General features: G+C 42.8%; 1 protein-coding gene across 2 annotated transcripts in view; it reads right to left on the bottom strand.

Moving 5' to 3' along the window:
- ARL15 (ARF like GTPase 15) overlaps nt 1-15,908 on the bottom strand; it is a 476,807-nt gene that overhangs the window by 431,763 nt on the left and 29,136 nt on the right. The window contains exon 2 of one of the 2 annotated variants that reach the window (XM_077462750.1): nt 1,195-1,251. The exons of the other annotated variant lie outside the window; for it this stretch is intronic. Coding sequence (XP_077318876.1) covers nt 1,195-1,251 — 57 coding nt within the window. The remainder of the gene's footprint in view (nt 1-1,194; nt 1,252-15,908) is intronic. 2 annotated transcript variants of the gene reach the window in all.

Genomic DNA, 15,908 nt, shown 5'->3' with positions numbered 1-15,908 from the left:
TTAGCCCAATTATTTTTTATATTGTGAAAGATAATGTTACGCCGAGTAAATTGATACCCAACATGTCACGCTTCAAAATTGCACCCGCTCATGGAATGGCGACAAACTTTTACCCTTTAAAATCTCCATAGGCGACGTTTAAAAAAAATTCTACAGGTTGCACGTTTTGAGTTACAGAGGAGGTCTGGGGCTAGAATTATTGCTCTCGCTCTACCGATCACGGCGCTACCTCCTATGTGTGGTTCAAACACCGATTTTATATGCGGGCAGGACAGGGCGCATTTAAAAATTATTATTTTTTCTGCTTATTTTAACTTTTTTTTTTCCACTGTTCTTTTAAAAAAATTGTTGTGTCACTTTTATTCTTATTATTCTTATTACAAGGAATGTAAAAATCCCTTGTAATAGAAAAAGCATGACAGGTCCTCTTAAATATGAGATCTGGGGTCAGAGAGACCTCGGATCTCATATTTACACTAAAATGCAATTGAAAAAAAAAAAAAATGTCCCTCTAAGAGCTATGGGCAATGACTTGGAGACGGGGGGGGGGTTGGGCAGCGATGGCGCTGCTATCTTCCCCTCACTCGTCTCCATGTCAGGCTAGGGACAGGTCCGGATCGCCGTCACGGACATGGCTCCTAACTTTTTAAGCTGGCTCCTAGATTCCAAGCAAATTTGTCAACCCCTGTATATATATATATATATATATATATATATATATATATATATATATATATATATATATATATATATATTATAATATAAATATATGTAAGAACAGTGAGACTGAGACGTGGTGAAATGACTCAAGGTGGTCCCATTTGTTGGCGATTTTTCCATGGATATCTTGTATTTACCGCAGTGTGTGCTTCCTAATCTCCCGCTATATTTTTTCCTGGTTTCTCCAATTCAGATAAAATAAACTACTTTGTTTAAATGGCAAAGAAATACAAGGTCTGTGCTTTGCTTCTTAAAATACTTAAAAGGTAAAAAAAAAAAAAAGTGGGCAGTCTAATGTTTTCCCATTCTAATTATGACTACCAAGAGGAGACAGGTTCACTTTAGCTGACAAATGGAAGAATTTAGGCACAAAAGACGACATGCTCACTCACTAAATGTCAAAAATAAAATTGGTGGCATGACACGTGAAATGTTGTGCACGGACACAAGTTGGCTGCATGATAAACACCTTACCGTGTAAATGCCAATTCTACAAACAGCGTAAGAGATCTGGAGGCATTCTGATACTGTCTAAAATTAAAAGACAAGACATGGTCACCTCTGAGCAGCCCAACCGCTGGGCAGAACATCATGAAAATGTGACCACACAACAGACAATTTTCTAAGCAAGTCTATAATGCCCGGCCGCCAGGCTGCAGCTGACAATACCCCGAGCCTTGCAGTAGTTCAGTAATCAAAGAGCTGCAGGTTATCCAACTTTTTACACTCACATCTCCTGTTGGAAGAAAAAAGGCTTTATTTTGAACATATTGAAATGTCGGACCTGACAGCTTTCGGCAAACTCCAAGCATCGGTACATTTTTTTTTTGTAATGGCTAGTACACAAAAGATAACTCAAGAAGCCTTGTACCATAAGTGACCATATAACATAACAGTTAACAGAAAATACTTTGCTCCAGTAAGCATGCACAGCAAGATGCTTCACAATTGTACTGTGCTGCATTATCGCACCCGGTAATTGTAAATGAGCCCCAATGCATCAAAATTCAGGGCAACAGTGTTTTTTTTCACCACAGAGCACAAATCCCCGTCACCATGCTTTGTGGAGTACTGTAGTGCCACTCAGAGGGAATGGCAATACAGAACAGATACATATATTGTTGCAGTGTATTGTGCAGTACTACACACGTTCCTGTAGTGCTGTAGATGTGAACTGATGCTTCTAGAAATAAAAGGGGTCCCCCCCTCCCTTTTAAATAAAAAAAAATAAAATAAAAATGGAGTTAAAATTTTCCATAATTCAATTCAGAGAAAATATTGAATATTTTAGGGGCATCATTCCCCTCCTCGTCTCATTTTAATAAATTAGGCCTAACCTGGTAAAGAAAAAAGTTCAAACTAAAATCTGTATTAGGCAGACCTCCAGGTATGATTTTTATTGCACACTAATAGTGCCTTGAATAAGTATTTATACCCCTTGAAATTTTCCACATTTTGTCAAGTAAATGTATTATTTGGAATTTATGTGATAGACCAGGGATATGCAATTAGTGGACCTCCAGCTGCTGCAGAACTACAAGTCCCATGAGGCATAGCAAGACTGACAGCCACAAGCAGGACACCTAGAGGTAGAGGCATGATGGGATTTGTAGTTTTGCAACAGCTGGAGGTCCACTAATTGCATATCCCTGTGATAGACCAACACAAAGTGGCACATAATTTTGAAGTGGAAGGAAAAAGATTTTCCAATTTTTTTTTACAAATAAATATCTGAAAAGTGTGGTGTGCATTGGTATTCAGCCCCCTTTACTCCAATACCCCTAACTAAAATCTAGTGTAACCAATTGCCTTCAGAAGTCACCCAATTAGTAGATCGAGTCCACCTGTGTGTAAATTAATCTCAGTATAAATACAGCAGCATCATGAAGACCAAAAGGAACACACCAGACAGATCAGGGATAAAGTTGTGGAGAAGTTTAAAGCAGGGTTAGGTTATAAAAAAGAAATATCCCAAGCTTTGAACATCTCACGAAGCTTTGTTAAATTCATCATCCCAAAATGGAAAGAGCATGGCACAATTGCAAAGCAAACCTACCAAGACATGGCCATCCACCTAAACTGACAGGCCAGCCATGTAGAACTAGAGAAGTAGCCAAGAGGCCCATGGTAACTCTGGGGGAGCTGCAGAGATCCACAGCTCAGGTGGGAGAATCCACAAGACAACCATTAGTCATGAACTCCACAAATCTGGCCTTTATGGAAGAGTGGCAAGAAGAAAGCCATTGTTGAAAGAAAGCCATAAGAAGTCCCGTTTGTAGTTTACGAGAAGCCATTTGGGAGACAGCAAAATGTAACTTTTCAGCCTAAAACTAACACTGCACATCACCCTGAACACACAATCCCCACCGTGAAACATGGTGGTGGCAGAATCATCATGTTGTGGGGATTCTTTTCTTCAGCAGAGACAGGAAAGCTGGTCAGAGTTGATCGGAAGCTGGATGGAGCCAAATACAGGGCAATCTTAGAAGAAAACCTGTTGGAGTCTGCAAAAGACTTAAGACTGGGGCAGAGGGTCACCTTCCAGCAGGACAATGACACTAAAACATACAGCCAGAGTGCAGATAGTCATTTCCTCAGCACTGCTGCCATTCATAGAATGCCTTGTATTCTTTTCAATGGATACAAGGTGTACCCCAGTTGGACAGGGAGGGAGAACATGACGTTACTACCCTCCCCTCCACCTCATCCAGTGAACACCTTGTTTTCATTAATAAATAGGAGGATGTTCTGCTAATGGTTGCAGTACTGAGCAAGCGACCCTCTGAATACGTTATGGCCTGCCTTACTTTCAAAGTAATAGACACAACCCCAGAAATTCTAAATAAAATTTCCAAGTTTATGAAAGCTCCCCTCAAACAAGACAGTCCACAGACATGGCAATAACCACCAAGGCACTAATCAGTTGAGGGCAGTACAGTAAATGCCCAAGTGTGTCTTATTTACAGAGGTTCAGTGCAATAGAGGTGGCTTTTGGGACTTTTAATGAGATGCATGGTAACGTGCAACTCCATCCCTATTTAAGTACATAGAGAAAGAGGGTCGGGACTTTAAATGAGGTGTCTATATTATGGCTAATCAAAGGAGCCAACGTGAAATGTTAACAAGTATTTGTTTGCCATGATTGAGTAGGTACATGGCAGACAATACATGCAATAATGGCACATAATATAAAAAAAATCCCGTATCCAAAACATTTACATGTTAAAAACATAAATAGAATATACAATAGTATTGTCCTCAATAATAAAAAATCATCATAATATAACAGAATTGTGACAGAATAATATAACAGAACTGAATCCAAAGACCATGTAAGTATGTATGCATTGCATCTAGTTTAGGCACGACGCGTTTCATGGTATGGGATATTTACAGAGGTTCTGGGTTTTTTTTGTTTTTTTTCTTACAGCTACAACAGCTTGTTAGGAGATAAGTGGTGAAGGCAACTGCCTGGCTTTTATTACTTTTGCATTTGTCACAAATAGAGGTTTGACAATTGAAAAAAAAAAAAAAAGGAGAAGGAGAAGCAGAAGTAGTAATCTGCTGTCAACTTTACAACCAACTAATATTTAGAATTTGACAATATCCCAGAGTTCAGTTAAAACTGAGAGTTACCAATATGAGGTCGGTAGTCAGCAGTAGAGTGGGCAAGAGATACAATCACAGGTCTACAGCTATTTTTAACAGCTCCATTAGTCAGAAACAACTAAAAGATGGCATGCAGAATTATATGTGTATATAGAAGATATCTCTTCACATCACCTTTCACATTAAAAGCCCTCCTTAAACAGGGTTCCTATCAGGGATAAGAGGCTAACACATCTGAAACCCCAGTCTGAGGATATGTTCCTGATCCAGCTGTGGGCCAAATACAATCTCGTAACAGGTCAGACGTGGCTCATGGGACACAGTTTGGAGACCCCCAATTTAGACAATTATTTACCACTTGCTCTCAGGTAGAGGAAAGGAGGAGGAAGAAGGAAAGAAGGGAAGAAGGAAAGAAGGGAAGAAAAAGAAGAAGGAGGAAGAAAAAGAAGAAGGAGGAAGAAAAAGAAGAAGGAGGAAGAAAAAGAAGAAGGAGGAAGAAAAAGAAGAAGGAGGAAGAAAAAGAAGAAGGAGGAAGAAAAAGAAGGAGGAAGAAAGAAGCAGAAAGTATTTGTTGACATTGTAGGGTATACATCGCTCCAAGAGCTCCCCAAAAGATGACTTTTTTTTTTAATGTCCCGCAAGTGCACCACTCCAGTGTGAAAGCACTTGGGCGTTTACACTGGACAGGAAAAACACCTGTAAAGCGCCTCAGTATGAAAGTAGCCTTACTTTGGTGTGAGCTGGAGTTTGTGTTCAATTTGTTATGTGTATCAAACCTGCTAGTACATCCAACGCTCCCCTCACCCCATATTGACAATGCTGCTGCCCCCTGTGCTTCATCCAGAGAGAAGGCACTCTAAAGCCTCATACAGGCGATCGGATTTTCGGCTGGGAATTGTGTGATGACAGACCGCTGGCCTAAAATCCTACCGTTAGTACACTCCATCAGACAATTGTTGTTCAACTTTCGGCCAATAAATGTTGGATGGCAGGCAAATACATTTTCGGCGGACAACGGTCTGTTGTCAGATTTTCGTATCGTGTGTACACAAGTCCACCACACAAAAGTCCAAAGTACAAACACGCATACTCAAAGTCAATGCTCCCCAAATAAGACATTAGCAGAAGGTGCCCAAAGGGTGGCGTTCAAGAGCTGAAATTCCACGTAGTGACGTCACTACGTTCGTGTTTGTTGGCTGACAATTGTGTGCCATTAGTATGCAAGACAAGATCCAGGCACAAGCTCTTTGGACAAAAGTCTGACGCTTTGTCTGCTGAAAATCCAATCGTGTGGTAGAGGCTTAAAGCAGGCCATAGAGATTATGAGATTCTTTCTGCAACTACAGAAAGGGGAAAAAAAAAAGGAAAAAAAAAAAAAAAAAGACTGCTTGATTCACCCATCAACACAGTCAGTGTAGATGGGGGAATCCCTCCTGCAGAGCTATGGTTGGGAGCCATCCCTGCCAAGAGAACACAGCAATTACTTCTAGAGGCTATAACAATTGCATGCTAAAAATCCAAATCCAACATGCTGGTTGTACCGAAGTAGATTGATGTATTGACTTGGGTACAATCAGCCTGTTCATAGATGGATTGAATCTTGGCCGGTCTCTGCTGAACAGGCAGAGATTCGATCCATCTATGGCCAGCTTAATACAGGAGGTGCTACTGGCCGGGTCACCAGGTGAAAAAAAAAAAAAAAAAAAAAAAAAAAAACATCAAATGATGATGGGAAAGCTGCAATATATTTTAGTTCTGGGTTTAATACCAATTTAAAAATCGGCTTTTTGTATTCTCTAGCAGTGCTAGTAGAGCTGCACGATTCTGGCTGAAATGAGAATCACGATTTTTTGGCTTAGAAGATAGATCACAATTCTCTCACAATTCTCGCGACGTAACATCATCTTTCACATTAAAACAAAAAAAATTGTGCCAACTTTACTGTTTCGTTTTTTTTTTTTTTTTTATTGAAGTGTATTTTTTCCCAAATTGCATTTGAAAGACTGCTGGGCAAATACAGTGTGACATAAAATATTGTAGGAATTGCCATTTTAATCTCTAGGGTCTGTGCTAAATAAATAAATATTAAAAAAATAATACTGATTTTAACTTAAGACAGAAGCGTCAGAAAAAGATTTAGACTTTAAGTGGTTAAACTTCCTGCATTTACACGAAAGCTTGGCAGACTGCCCAGATTATTTGTTTACACAAGTTCTATCCCTTTGATGTAAGTAGTAAGGGTTGGTTACAGGTTTCAAGTTCTAAACTTGGCAAATTGCCCAGGATGCTTTCTTTTGATAGCTGAGTGAGCAGATAATCTCTTCACTTGTTTATATGAAAGAATCGCCTACTCTTAGCAGGAGAGATCTTCAAGAGGGGTGAATCGAGATTGCTTTTTTTTTTTTTTTTTACGATTAATCGTGCAGCTCTAAGTGCTAGTGGATCATTTTATTGTTCCTTACTACAGATTCTACTGAAACAAGACACATTCTACAATTCAACTGAAAGATACTAAAGTTGCCATTAACAAGGTGGATACACCTTATTGCCAACTCATGTCTGGGGCAAGTTGCAGGACAAAAGCCACCTGACCTGCTCTATTAGTAGAAGGTCTTATCCTCGTCACGGGAGATCTTTATTACATCAAACATTATATCACCGCGATGATAAACAATTACATGTGACAAGTATCAGAAGAACACAAGGACAACGACTCGTTCACTGAACCCCACAGAGAATGGCCAGTAAAACACATAATACACAGAATTCCAAACAACGCATTGGCCTGGGTTTGTGAATACAGAAAGTGTAAAGGATGGCAGACCCTCCCAATAAACAATGTTTATAGAGGATTAGAGTAGAAGTGACAGTTTAACGTTTTACCGAGATGCAATACAATATACAAAAGGGGATCATGCAGAATTGCTGTATAATCAGCAAAGGGAGGATAAAGCTTAGTAATAGCACATTTAGCTAACGGGGCTCATATATAAAAAGTTCTGGATGCAGGAGTGTCGCTCTGTCAGCATTCTCCTCTCTGGGGGGGGGGAGGAAACCAAAAGTAGCATCAGGCATGGATTAAAGCAGTATTAAACCCAAACGCAAAAGTTATATTGCAGCTTGCCAATCCTTTAGATAGGATGGCTGCATTGGTTTTCTTTCATTTATACCCACCTGGGGATCCAGCCAGTACAGTGCAAAAGTTCTAGGCAGGCAAAAAAACGCATAAGAGCAAGACTAGGCATGCTCAGAAAACGAAAGAGAAAGAAGATTTTTTCAGATAATCTGATCATGTGCAGCTGGCTTTAGGCTGGGTTCACACTGCAGCGATGCGGGAACGATGCGAATCCGCGGCGGGTTCCCGCATCGCATGCCTACCGGCGGCAGTTCACACTGCCCTATGCAAACTGCTGGGAGTGTCAGTGAAACGTTAATGACACCCCCAGATCAGTTCGCATATCGCAGTGCGATCTGCAAACTCTGACAGGAATCGGATCACATGGTGTGAACACCAATGCGATCCGATTCTGCTACGGACCGATAAAAAGGGCCTTGTGCGAGTTTCGGCCGGATGCGATGTGAATTCAGCCATACTATCTGTATGGCTGAACTCGCATCGCACAGAGATCGGATGTGATTTGCATTGCTGTGCGAATCACATCCGATCTGGTCACCGCAGCAGTGTGAACCCAGCCTTACAATTGCACAAAGTCAGGGATTTTGTAGGACTAGAGTCAGGTGTAAGATTAAACAAACAATTATACCACGCAGGTGTTAATGGTCATTAATGTATTATGTTGGTAGAAACACAGCGATTACTGAACTAGAAACAGCTGTGTAGGAGGCTTAAAACTGCGTGAGAAACAGCTAATGTCTTCTACTAAGACCCCTTTCACGCGGGGGGTGTTAAAATGCCCCACAGTGCTGGCAGCCCTCATGCAGCCCCAGACCATGACACTCCCACCACCATGCTTGACTGTAGGCAGGACACACTTGTCTTTGTACTCCTCACCTGGTTGCCACACACACACACACACACACACACACACACACTTGACACCATCTGAACCAAATATGTTTATCTTGGTTCCAGTAATCCATGTCCTAAGTCTGCTTGTCTTCAAACTGTTTGCGGGCTTTCTTGTGCATCATCTTTAGAAAAGGCTTCCTTCTTGACAGCCATGCAGACCAATTTGATGCAGTGTGCGGCGTATGGTCTGAACACCGACATGCTGACCACCCCCCCATCCCTTCAACCTCTGCAGCAATGCTGGCAGCACTCATTCAGAGGTTGTCTTTGGGAAATTTGGGAATTTTTTTTTTTAACTAGTAATGGTGGCGATCAGCGATTTTTTATTGTGATTGCGACATTATGATGGACACATCGGACATTTTTGACACATTTTTGGGACCATTGTCAGTTATACAGCAATCAGTGCTATATAAATGCAGTGATTCCTGTGTAAATGACACTGGCAGTGAAAGGGTTAACCAGTGGGTGGCAGTGTAGGGGTTAAGTGTTCCTAGGGGTGTGTTACTAACTGTGGGGGGTTGGGCTTTCATTTAGTGAACACTGATCTCTGCTCCAATCACATGGAGCAGAGATCAGTGTCACTAGTTGCTAGGCAGAATGGAGAACTGTTGTTTACAACGGCATTTCCCCATTCAGCCGTCCCGTAAGACGATCGCGGGTATGTCCGCGGCGATCGAGTCTGCAGGACCCACGACCGGACTCACGGGGGTCCCGACCGGCACGCAAGCGCCCCGCTGGTGGCGTGCTCGTGATGGCAGGGCGGCATTGAAGATTTGACGTACCTGTACGCCAATATGCCTGCCCGTGCTATTCTGGTTAATATATAGTTTTTTTTTTATCTAAATCATACATACAAATAAACTGATCGGAGGTTTGTTTTGTTTAATAAATGTTTAAATGTAAGAAATTCTGTATCACTTATGAAGGCTGCTTTCACACTGGAGCAAGCAGGCATTGATGGTAAAACGCTGCTAGTTTTAGCGGCGCTATTCGGCTGCTAGTGGGGTGCATATAACCCAGCTAGCGGCCAAGGAAGAGGTTAAATGCACCCATGAAGCACCGCTGACAAATTGCATGCGCTTCGGCAGTGGTGTCCATTAATATCAATGGGCAGGAGTGGTGGAGAAGCGGCATACATCACTCCAAATGTGCTGCTTGCAGGACTTTTTTTTTTTTTACCATCCTGCCAGCCTCAGTGTGAAAGCACTCGGGCTTTCACACAGACTGCTGGGGTGCCGCTTTACAGGCGATATTTTTAGCCCAAAAGTGCCTGAAAAGCGCCCCAGTGGGAAAGGTGTCTTAAATTTGGAGATGAAGGGGGGTTAAAAAAAAAAAAATAAATAAATAAATAAATAAATAAATAAATAAATCGGCCTAACATATCGGCCCAAAAAAATAAATAAAATAAAAATCGGCATCGACCGCCATGATTTCTAAATATCGGCATCGGCCAGAGAAAAACCCATATCGGTCGACCTCTAGTTGTCATTCATATTCTCTGAAAAATGACCAAGAAATCAAATTCTGGGTATGTAAACTCATGAGAACAGAGCCGTAGGAGGCACTCTGCACATGCTCAGATTAGTGTGTATTGCTAGAGATTTTTTCTTTTTTTGAAAGGGGGGGGGGGGATAGGTTTTGCAAAGAGCAACCCTGATCCTCCTTTTCTCTGGTCCCTCGCTGGAGCTCCTGACCCCTCCCTCCTGCTGATTGCCCCCACAGCAAGCAGCTTGCTATGGAGGCACCCGAGCTACTGCTCTGTATGTTTATTCAGACACGAAACCGTGGCTCGACCCAACTTCCTCTCTCTCCTCATCGACTCACTGACTGATTGACAATGGCGCCTGCTGTGTCTCAGCCAATCAGGATGGAGAGTCCCGGACAGCCAAGTCTCTCGTGTCAACATTGCTGGATTGCAATGGGGCTCAGGTAAGTATAAGGGGGGTATAAGTATAACTTATAAGTAAAAGTTTTATCTTCACGCATAGAGGGAAAAGAAGAAAAAAATAAATAAATAATAAAAACACACCACACACAACCCTTCTGCCTTCAGAACCACTTTAGGTTTCAAAGCTTTCAAGAAAATGTGCCAAAAATGTATTTATTTTAAGAAATGATAATGCTCTGCTGTTGCCTCCAGGAGCCCTTTATTTATTTATTCTGCAAAATCATCAGCCGGGAATGTGATAGAATCATATTGTTTTATCCCAGGGTGCATGTTTTCTGTTTGGTTTTGCAGTGGGGTATAAACGTAGGATCGGCTTCAGGAATGCACTTCACGAAAATGAAACAAGCAGGTCTACAGGAGACCCGGAGGGCCTGGCACCTTCCATACAAGTAATTCTCGTTTCCCCCCCAACACAGCTATACACCTCTTCTAGAGCAAAGGCAATTTAGTATAGTGCTTACACACAGGGAGTTCATGCTTCTCTGTCCATTAACACTAATGTATTGAAACCTGTCAGGTTAATGAAGGCCAACAATCATAACATTCTTTATGAATCAGAAAAACCAGTGCAATGGCCCACTGAGTAAGACAAAAAATAAATAAAAGCCATTAACATTTATTAGCTGCCTTAAAGCCCAACCCAACCCTCACCTTAAAGTGGTAGTAAACTCTGTACTACCACTTGTACCTACAGGTAAGCCTATAATGAGGCTTACCTAGAGGGTGAATCTCTCCTAAACTTGTACAGTGTAGGAGATCTGCAGAGTGCAGCCAATGCGCTCTGAAGGTATGACTTACAGTTACGGACCTTCATAGCACGTGCCGGAATCGGCAGCTCCTGCGCACATGCGAGAGAGTGACGTCATCGCAACTCCGGCCAATCATATAGCTGGAGCTTGCGAACCCAGAAGATAGACAGGGGAACATGTCAGCCCTCAGCGGTGACTTTACATCGATGGAGGGCTAAGTTCCAAGGTGAGCATTTCATAATGCGCTAGTATTCCACTGCATACCAGCACATTATGCCATTGGATGGACTTTATATGATTGCACTTTATATTGGCACTAAGCACCTTATTATTGTGTCGTTATGTTATATCATGATACTGTATATGTTGATATAGGTGTAGCGGCGGCTCCTGAAGAGCATGCGCTATGTGTTTTTCAAAGTTATGCCTGAACTGCAGTTTGGTTTGGGTACAATTGTCTAAATTTGGACTTCAGCATCACTCTAACTGGACTGAGATGTTCAGCCTGGCCACGGGGGGCACTGTCTCTTCTGGCAGGCATGGAACTATGGTCTGGTTAGGTGCTTAAGTTACTCTCTCTCGGAGTCCGCCCAGTGGGAGTAGCGCTCTCGCTGTGCTTTCTGGGAGAGGGTATTTAAGATACGGACGTCCCGTGGTTCAGGGTTCCGGTCCAGAATGATGTACTGACTTCATGGTGCTGGTCCTCCTGACCAGCCCCCTAGGAAGGCTATGGCCTGTGTGCGGATCCACCCGATTTTGATGTCTCAGGGCTGACTAGCCCGAGGCAAGGAAACTAAAGGAGGATTCTGAGGTGGTTGGGTGCCGTCTCTGGTTTGAAAGAGACCCAGAGACTTCAAGCATTCCAGGGAAGGACATTTCAGAAGACCACGCACGGGCTGGTTTCTTAGTAAGAGCCTGGGAGGGCTGAAGTAACCAAGAGAATCCAGTCTCGTGGACATCGCCAAGCTGGCTGAAAGATCCAGGTATCCTACGAGTGTTCAAGTTTAGTTTCCCTACGTGTTCTACAACACCGCCTGTGGCAGAGACGTATTCCTGTAAGTTCTACAACAACGTCTGTGGCAGAGACTTGTTGGCTGCTAGGCCTTGTGAGAGAAGGACTGGCCAACTTGAGTGAACATCCAGTTGCGAATGGCTATTCTCTGGATGCAGTCAAACTAAGCAAGTTCTTCAACATTTTGACTTTGACACTAAGAGAACCTGAACTTCCTTTCCAACCCTCTGATCCCATTTTAAGAGACTGTTTATTGTCTACGTTCTGCAAATAAAATCCCTTTAAGTGGATCTGTTGCCAATCTCTCGAGTTACTGGGCTATCTACCACGAGACACCCCTAGACATGAAACAAGGAAAACAGAAGGTAACATAAGCCCAAATCTAACCAGCAACTCCTTCGGGGGTAGTGCTACATAGGTTTACTCAATATTGTTTTGGTTTGAATTTAAGGAGCAGCACCGAGTTTAATTTAATTTATTTACATTATGCCATTGCCTTGCAGTTTTGGTTTTGTTTTTTAAACATCAGCAGTTTACAACCGCTTTAAAGTAGAAAATGTTTACAATTAAATATACCTTTCACTGCAATTACAGCTGCAAGTCTTTTTGGTCATGTCTCTACCAGCTTTGCACATCTAGAGGGTGACATTTGTGTCCATTCTTTACAAAATAGCTCAGGCTCTGTCAGAATGGATGGAGAGCTTCTGAACAGAAATTTTCAAGTCTTGACACAGTCTCAATTGGATTAAGGTCTGAACTTTGACTGGGCCGTTCTAACGCATTAATATGCTGTGAGCTAAACCATTTTCTTGTAGTTCTGGCTGTATGTTTAGGGCCTGCTGGAAGGTGAACCTCCACCTGTCTTTTGCAGATTCTAAACAGGTCTTCTTTTAAGATTGCCCTGTATTTGGCTCCATCCATCTTCCCATCAGCTCTGACCAGCTTCCCTGTCCCTGCTGAAGAAAAGCTTCTGTACAACATGATGCTGCCACCATCATGTTTCAGGGAAGGCATGGTGTGTTCAGGGTGATGTGCAGTGTTATTTTTTCCGCTACACATAGCGTTTTGCTTTTAGGCCAAAAAGTAAAATTTTGGTCTCATCTGACCAGAGCAGCTTCTTCCACATGTTTGCTGTGTCCCCCACACGGCTTCTCACAAACTGCAAACAGGACTTCTTATGGCTTTCTTCTTGTCCCTCTTCCATAAAGGCCAGATTTGTGGAGTGCATTACTAATAGTTGTTCTGTGGACAGATTCTCCTACCTGAGCTGTGGATCTCTGCAGCTCCTCCAGTTACCATGGACCTCTTGGCTACTTCTATAATTAATACTTTGCTCGGCCTGTCAGTTTAGGTGGACGGCCATGTTTTGGTAGGTTTACAGTTGTGCCATAATCTTTCCATTTTCAGATGATGGATTGAACAGTGCTCTATGGCCCCTTTCACACTGGGGCAGTGCGGGTGTCTGCGGTAAAGCAGTGATATTTTTAGCGCCGCTTTAGCTGTGGTATTCAGCCGCTAGCGGGGGCGGTTTTAACCACCCGCTAGCACCCGAAAAAGGGTTAACACCACCCGCAAAGTACTGCTGCAGTGCGGGCGCCTGCGGTAAAGCAGCGCTATTTTTAGCGTCGTTTTAGCGGCGGCGCTTTGCCGACAGTATAGCTGTGCTGCCCCATTGATTTGAATGGGTAGGAGCGGTTTAGGATCGGTGAATACACCGCTCCTTCGCCGCTCCAAAGATGCTGCTGGCAGGACTTTTTACCGTCCTGCTAGCGCACCGCTCCAGTGTAAAAGCCCTCCGGCTTTCACACTGGAGTCCAAAGGGCCAGCTTTTTTCAGGCGCTATACAGGCATGTAGTGCCTGAAAAACACCCCAGTGTGAAAGGGGCCTATGAGATGTTCAAAGCTTGGGATATTTTTTTTGTTTTATAACTTAACCCTACTTTAAACTTCTCCACAACCTTATCCCTGAACTGTCTGGTGTGTTCCTTGGCCTCCGTGATTACACACACAGGTGCTGTATTTCTAAACTATAACCACTGTAATGACTTGAGGAGCTCAGGATTACCAGCCAGCCGAGTTAATAAAAGCCAAGACTTTATTTTTGGAAGCGCTGAATGAAGTAGACAGCTTACTGCAGCATGGGAAATAAAAACAATCCATCCACCTCTGGTATAACTCAAACATTTAACTTACCACCTGCAGAACCTTGTCCCTTACCAGGGTCTGTGGTCCCTCCTGCTCTAGGAGTCCAAAGTAGAGGTCGATATATCGGCCGATATTTGCCGTTTTTTAAATAATCGGCATCGGCCGATTGTGTTGATAAAAAGCCGATTCTACAGCGGGAATTTGAAATTACTTCTGTAAGAAGTCAGTGTGAGTTGCCTGAGTCGTCATAGCAACACTTTCCTCCTCTCTGGGCAGACTGCCAAGAAAAGAACTAAATGATAAAATGTTTACACTTCTGAATGAATGAAGTCACCTCTGTGTAGAAGTTCTCAGTTTAACCATTTAAAGACTAAATCTTTTCTGACACTTGTTGCTTACAAGTAAAAATCCTGTATTTTCTGCCAGAAAATCACTTAGACCCCCCAAAAATTATATATAATTTATTTAGCAGAGATCCTAGGGAATAAAATAGCGGTTGTTGCAATATTTTATGTCACACGGCATTTGCACAGAGGTCTTTCAAATGCATTTTTTTGGGAAAAAAAATACACCATTTAAAAAATAAAAATAAAATAAAAACAGTAAAGTTAGCCCATTTTTTATTTATTTTTTGTCCAAAAGTTTTGACTACCCGTTTTTATTTAATATATAGGTTTTTTTTTTTTTTTAATCTAGATCATACATACAAATAAACTGATTGGAGGTTTGTTTTGTTTAATAAATGTTTAAAGCGGGAGTCCGCCGGGACTCCGCGTTTTTTTTTTTTTTTTTTTTTTAAAGCCAGCAGCTACAAATACTGCAGCTGCTGACTTTTAAAATAGTGACACTTACCTGTCCAGCACGCCCGCGATGTCGGCACCCGAAGCCGATCTCTAGATCGACACTCGAGTGCTGCCGCCGCCATCTTGGGTATGGAAATCAGGAAATGGAGCCTTTCGGCTTAATTTCCCGGTTCCCTACTGCGCATGCGCGAGCCGCGCTGCGCAATGAGGACGGTCCCCGCTGCCTCTGGGGGCACTTGCGGAAGGGGGCGGGCACTTGCGGAAAGGGGCGTAATGTACGCCCCTTTCCGCAGAGAGCTAGCCCGGAAGTGGGTGCAGTTACCTGGATTATTATTATTATGGGAGGAATCCGATGAGCGGAAGGTCCATTTTAGGGTGGACCTCCGCTTTAAGTGTAAGAAATTTTCTGTATCACTTATGAAGGCTGCTTTCACACTGGAGTGGGCAGGCGTTGATTAGCGGCTCTTTACCATCATTTTAGCGGTGCTATTTGGCTGCTAGTGGGGCACATATAACCCAGCTAGCGGCCAAGGAAGAGGTTAAATGCGCCCATGAAGCACCGCTGCCAAATCGCATTGCATGCGCTTCGGCAGTGGTGCCCATTCATATCAATGGGCAGGAGTGGTGGAGGAGCGGTATACACCACTCCAAATGTGCTGCTTGCAGGACTTTTTTTTTTTAAGATCCTGCCAGCGCATCGCCTCAGTGTGAAAGCACTCTGTCTTTCACACAGACTGCAGGGGAGCCATTTTGCAGGCACTTTACAGGCGCTATTTTTAGCCCAAAAGCGCCTTAAAAAACGCCCCAGTGGGAAAGGTGTGTTAGATCAAGGGGGATTAAAAATAAATAAATAAAATAAAATCGGCCTAACATATCGGCCCAAAAAAAA

The sequence above is a fragment of the Lithobates pipiens genome, unplaced genomic scaffold (assembly GCF_037356315.1).
Source record: "Lithobates pipiens isolate NorthernLeopardFrog02 unplaced genomic scaffold, aLitPip1_a1.2 Scaffold_3, whole genome shotgun sequence".
NCBI classification, from domain to species: Eukaryota; Metazoa; Chordata; class Amphibia; order Anura; family Ranidae; genus Lithobates; species Lithobates pipiens.
The sequence above is the reverse complement of the archived record's forward strand: the minus strand, read 5'-3'. Positions and strand labels throughout refer to the sequence as shown.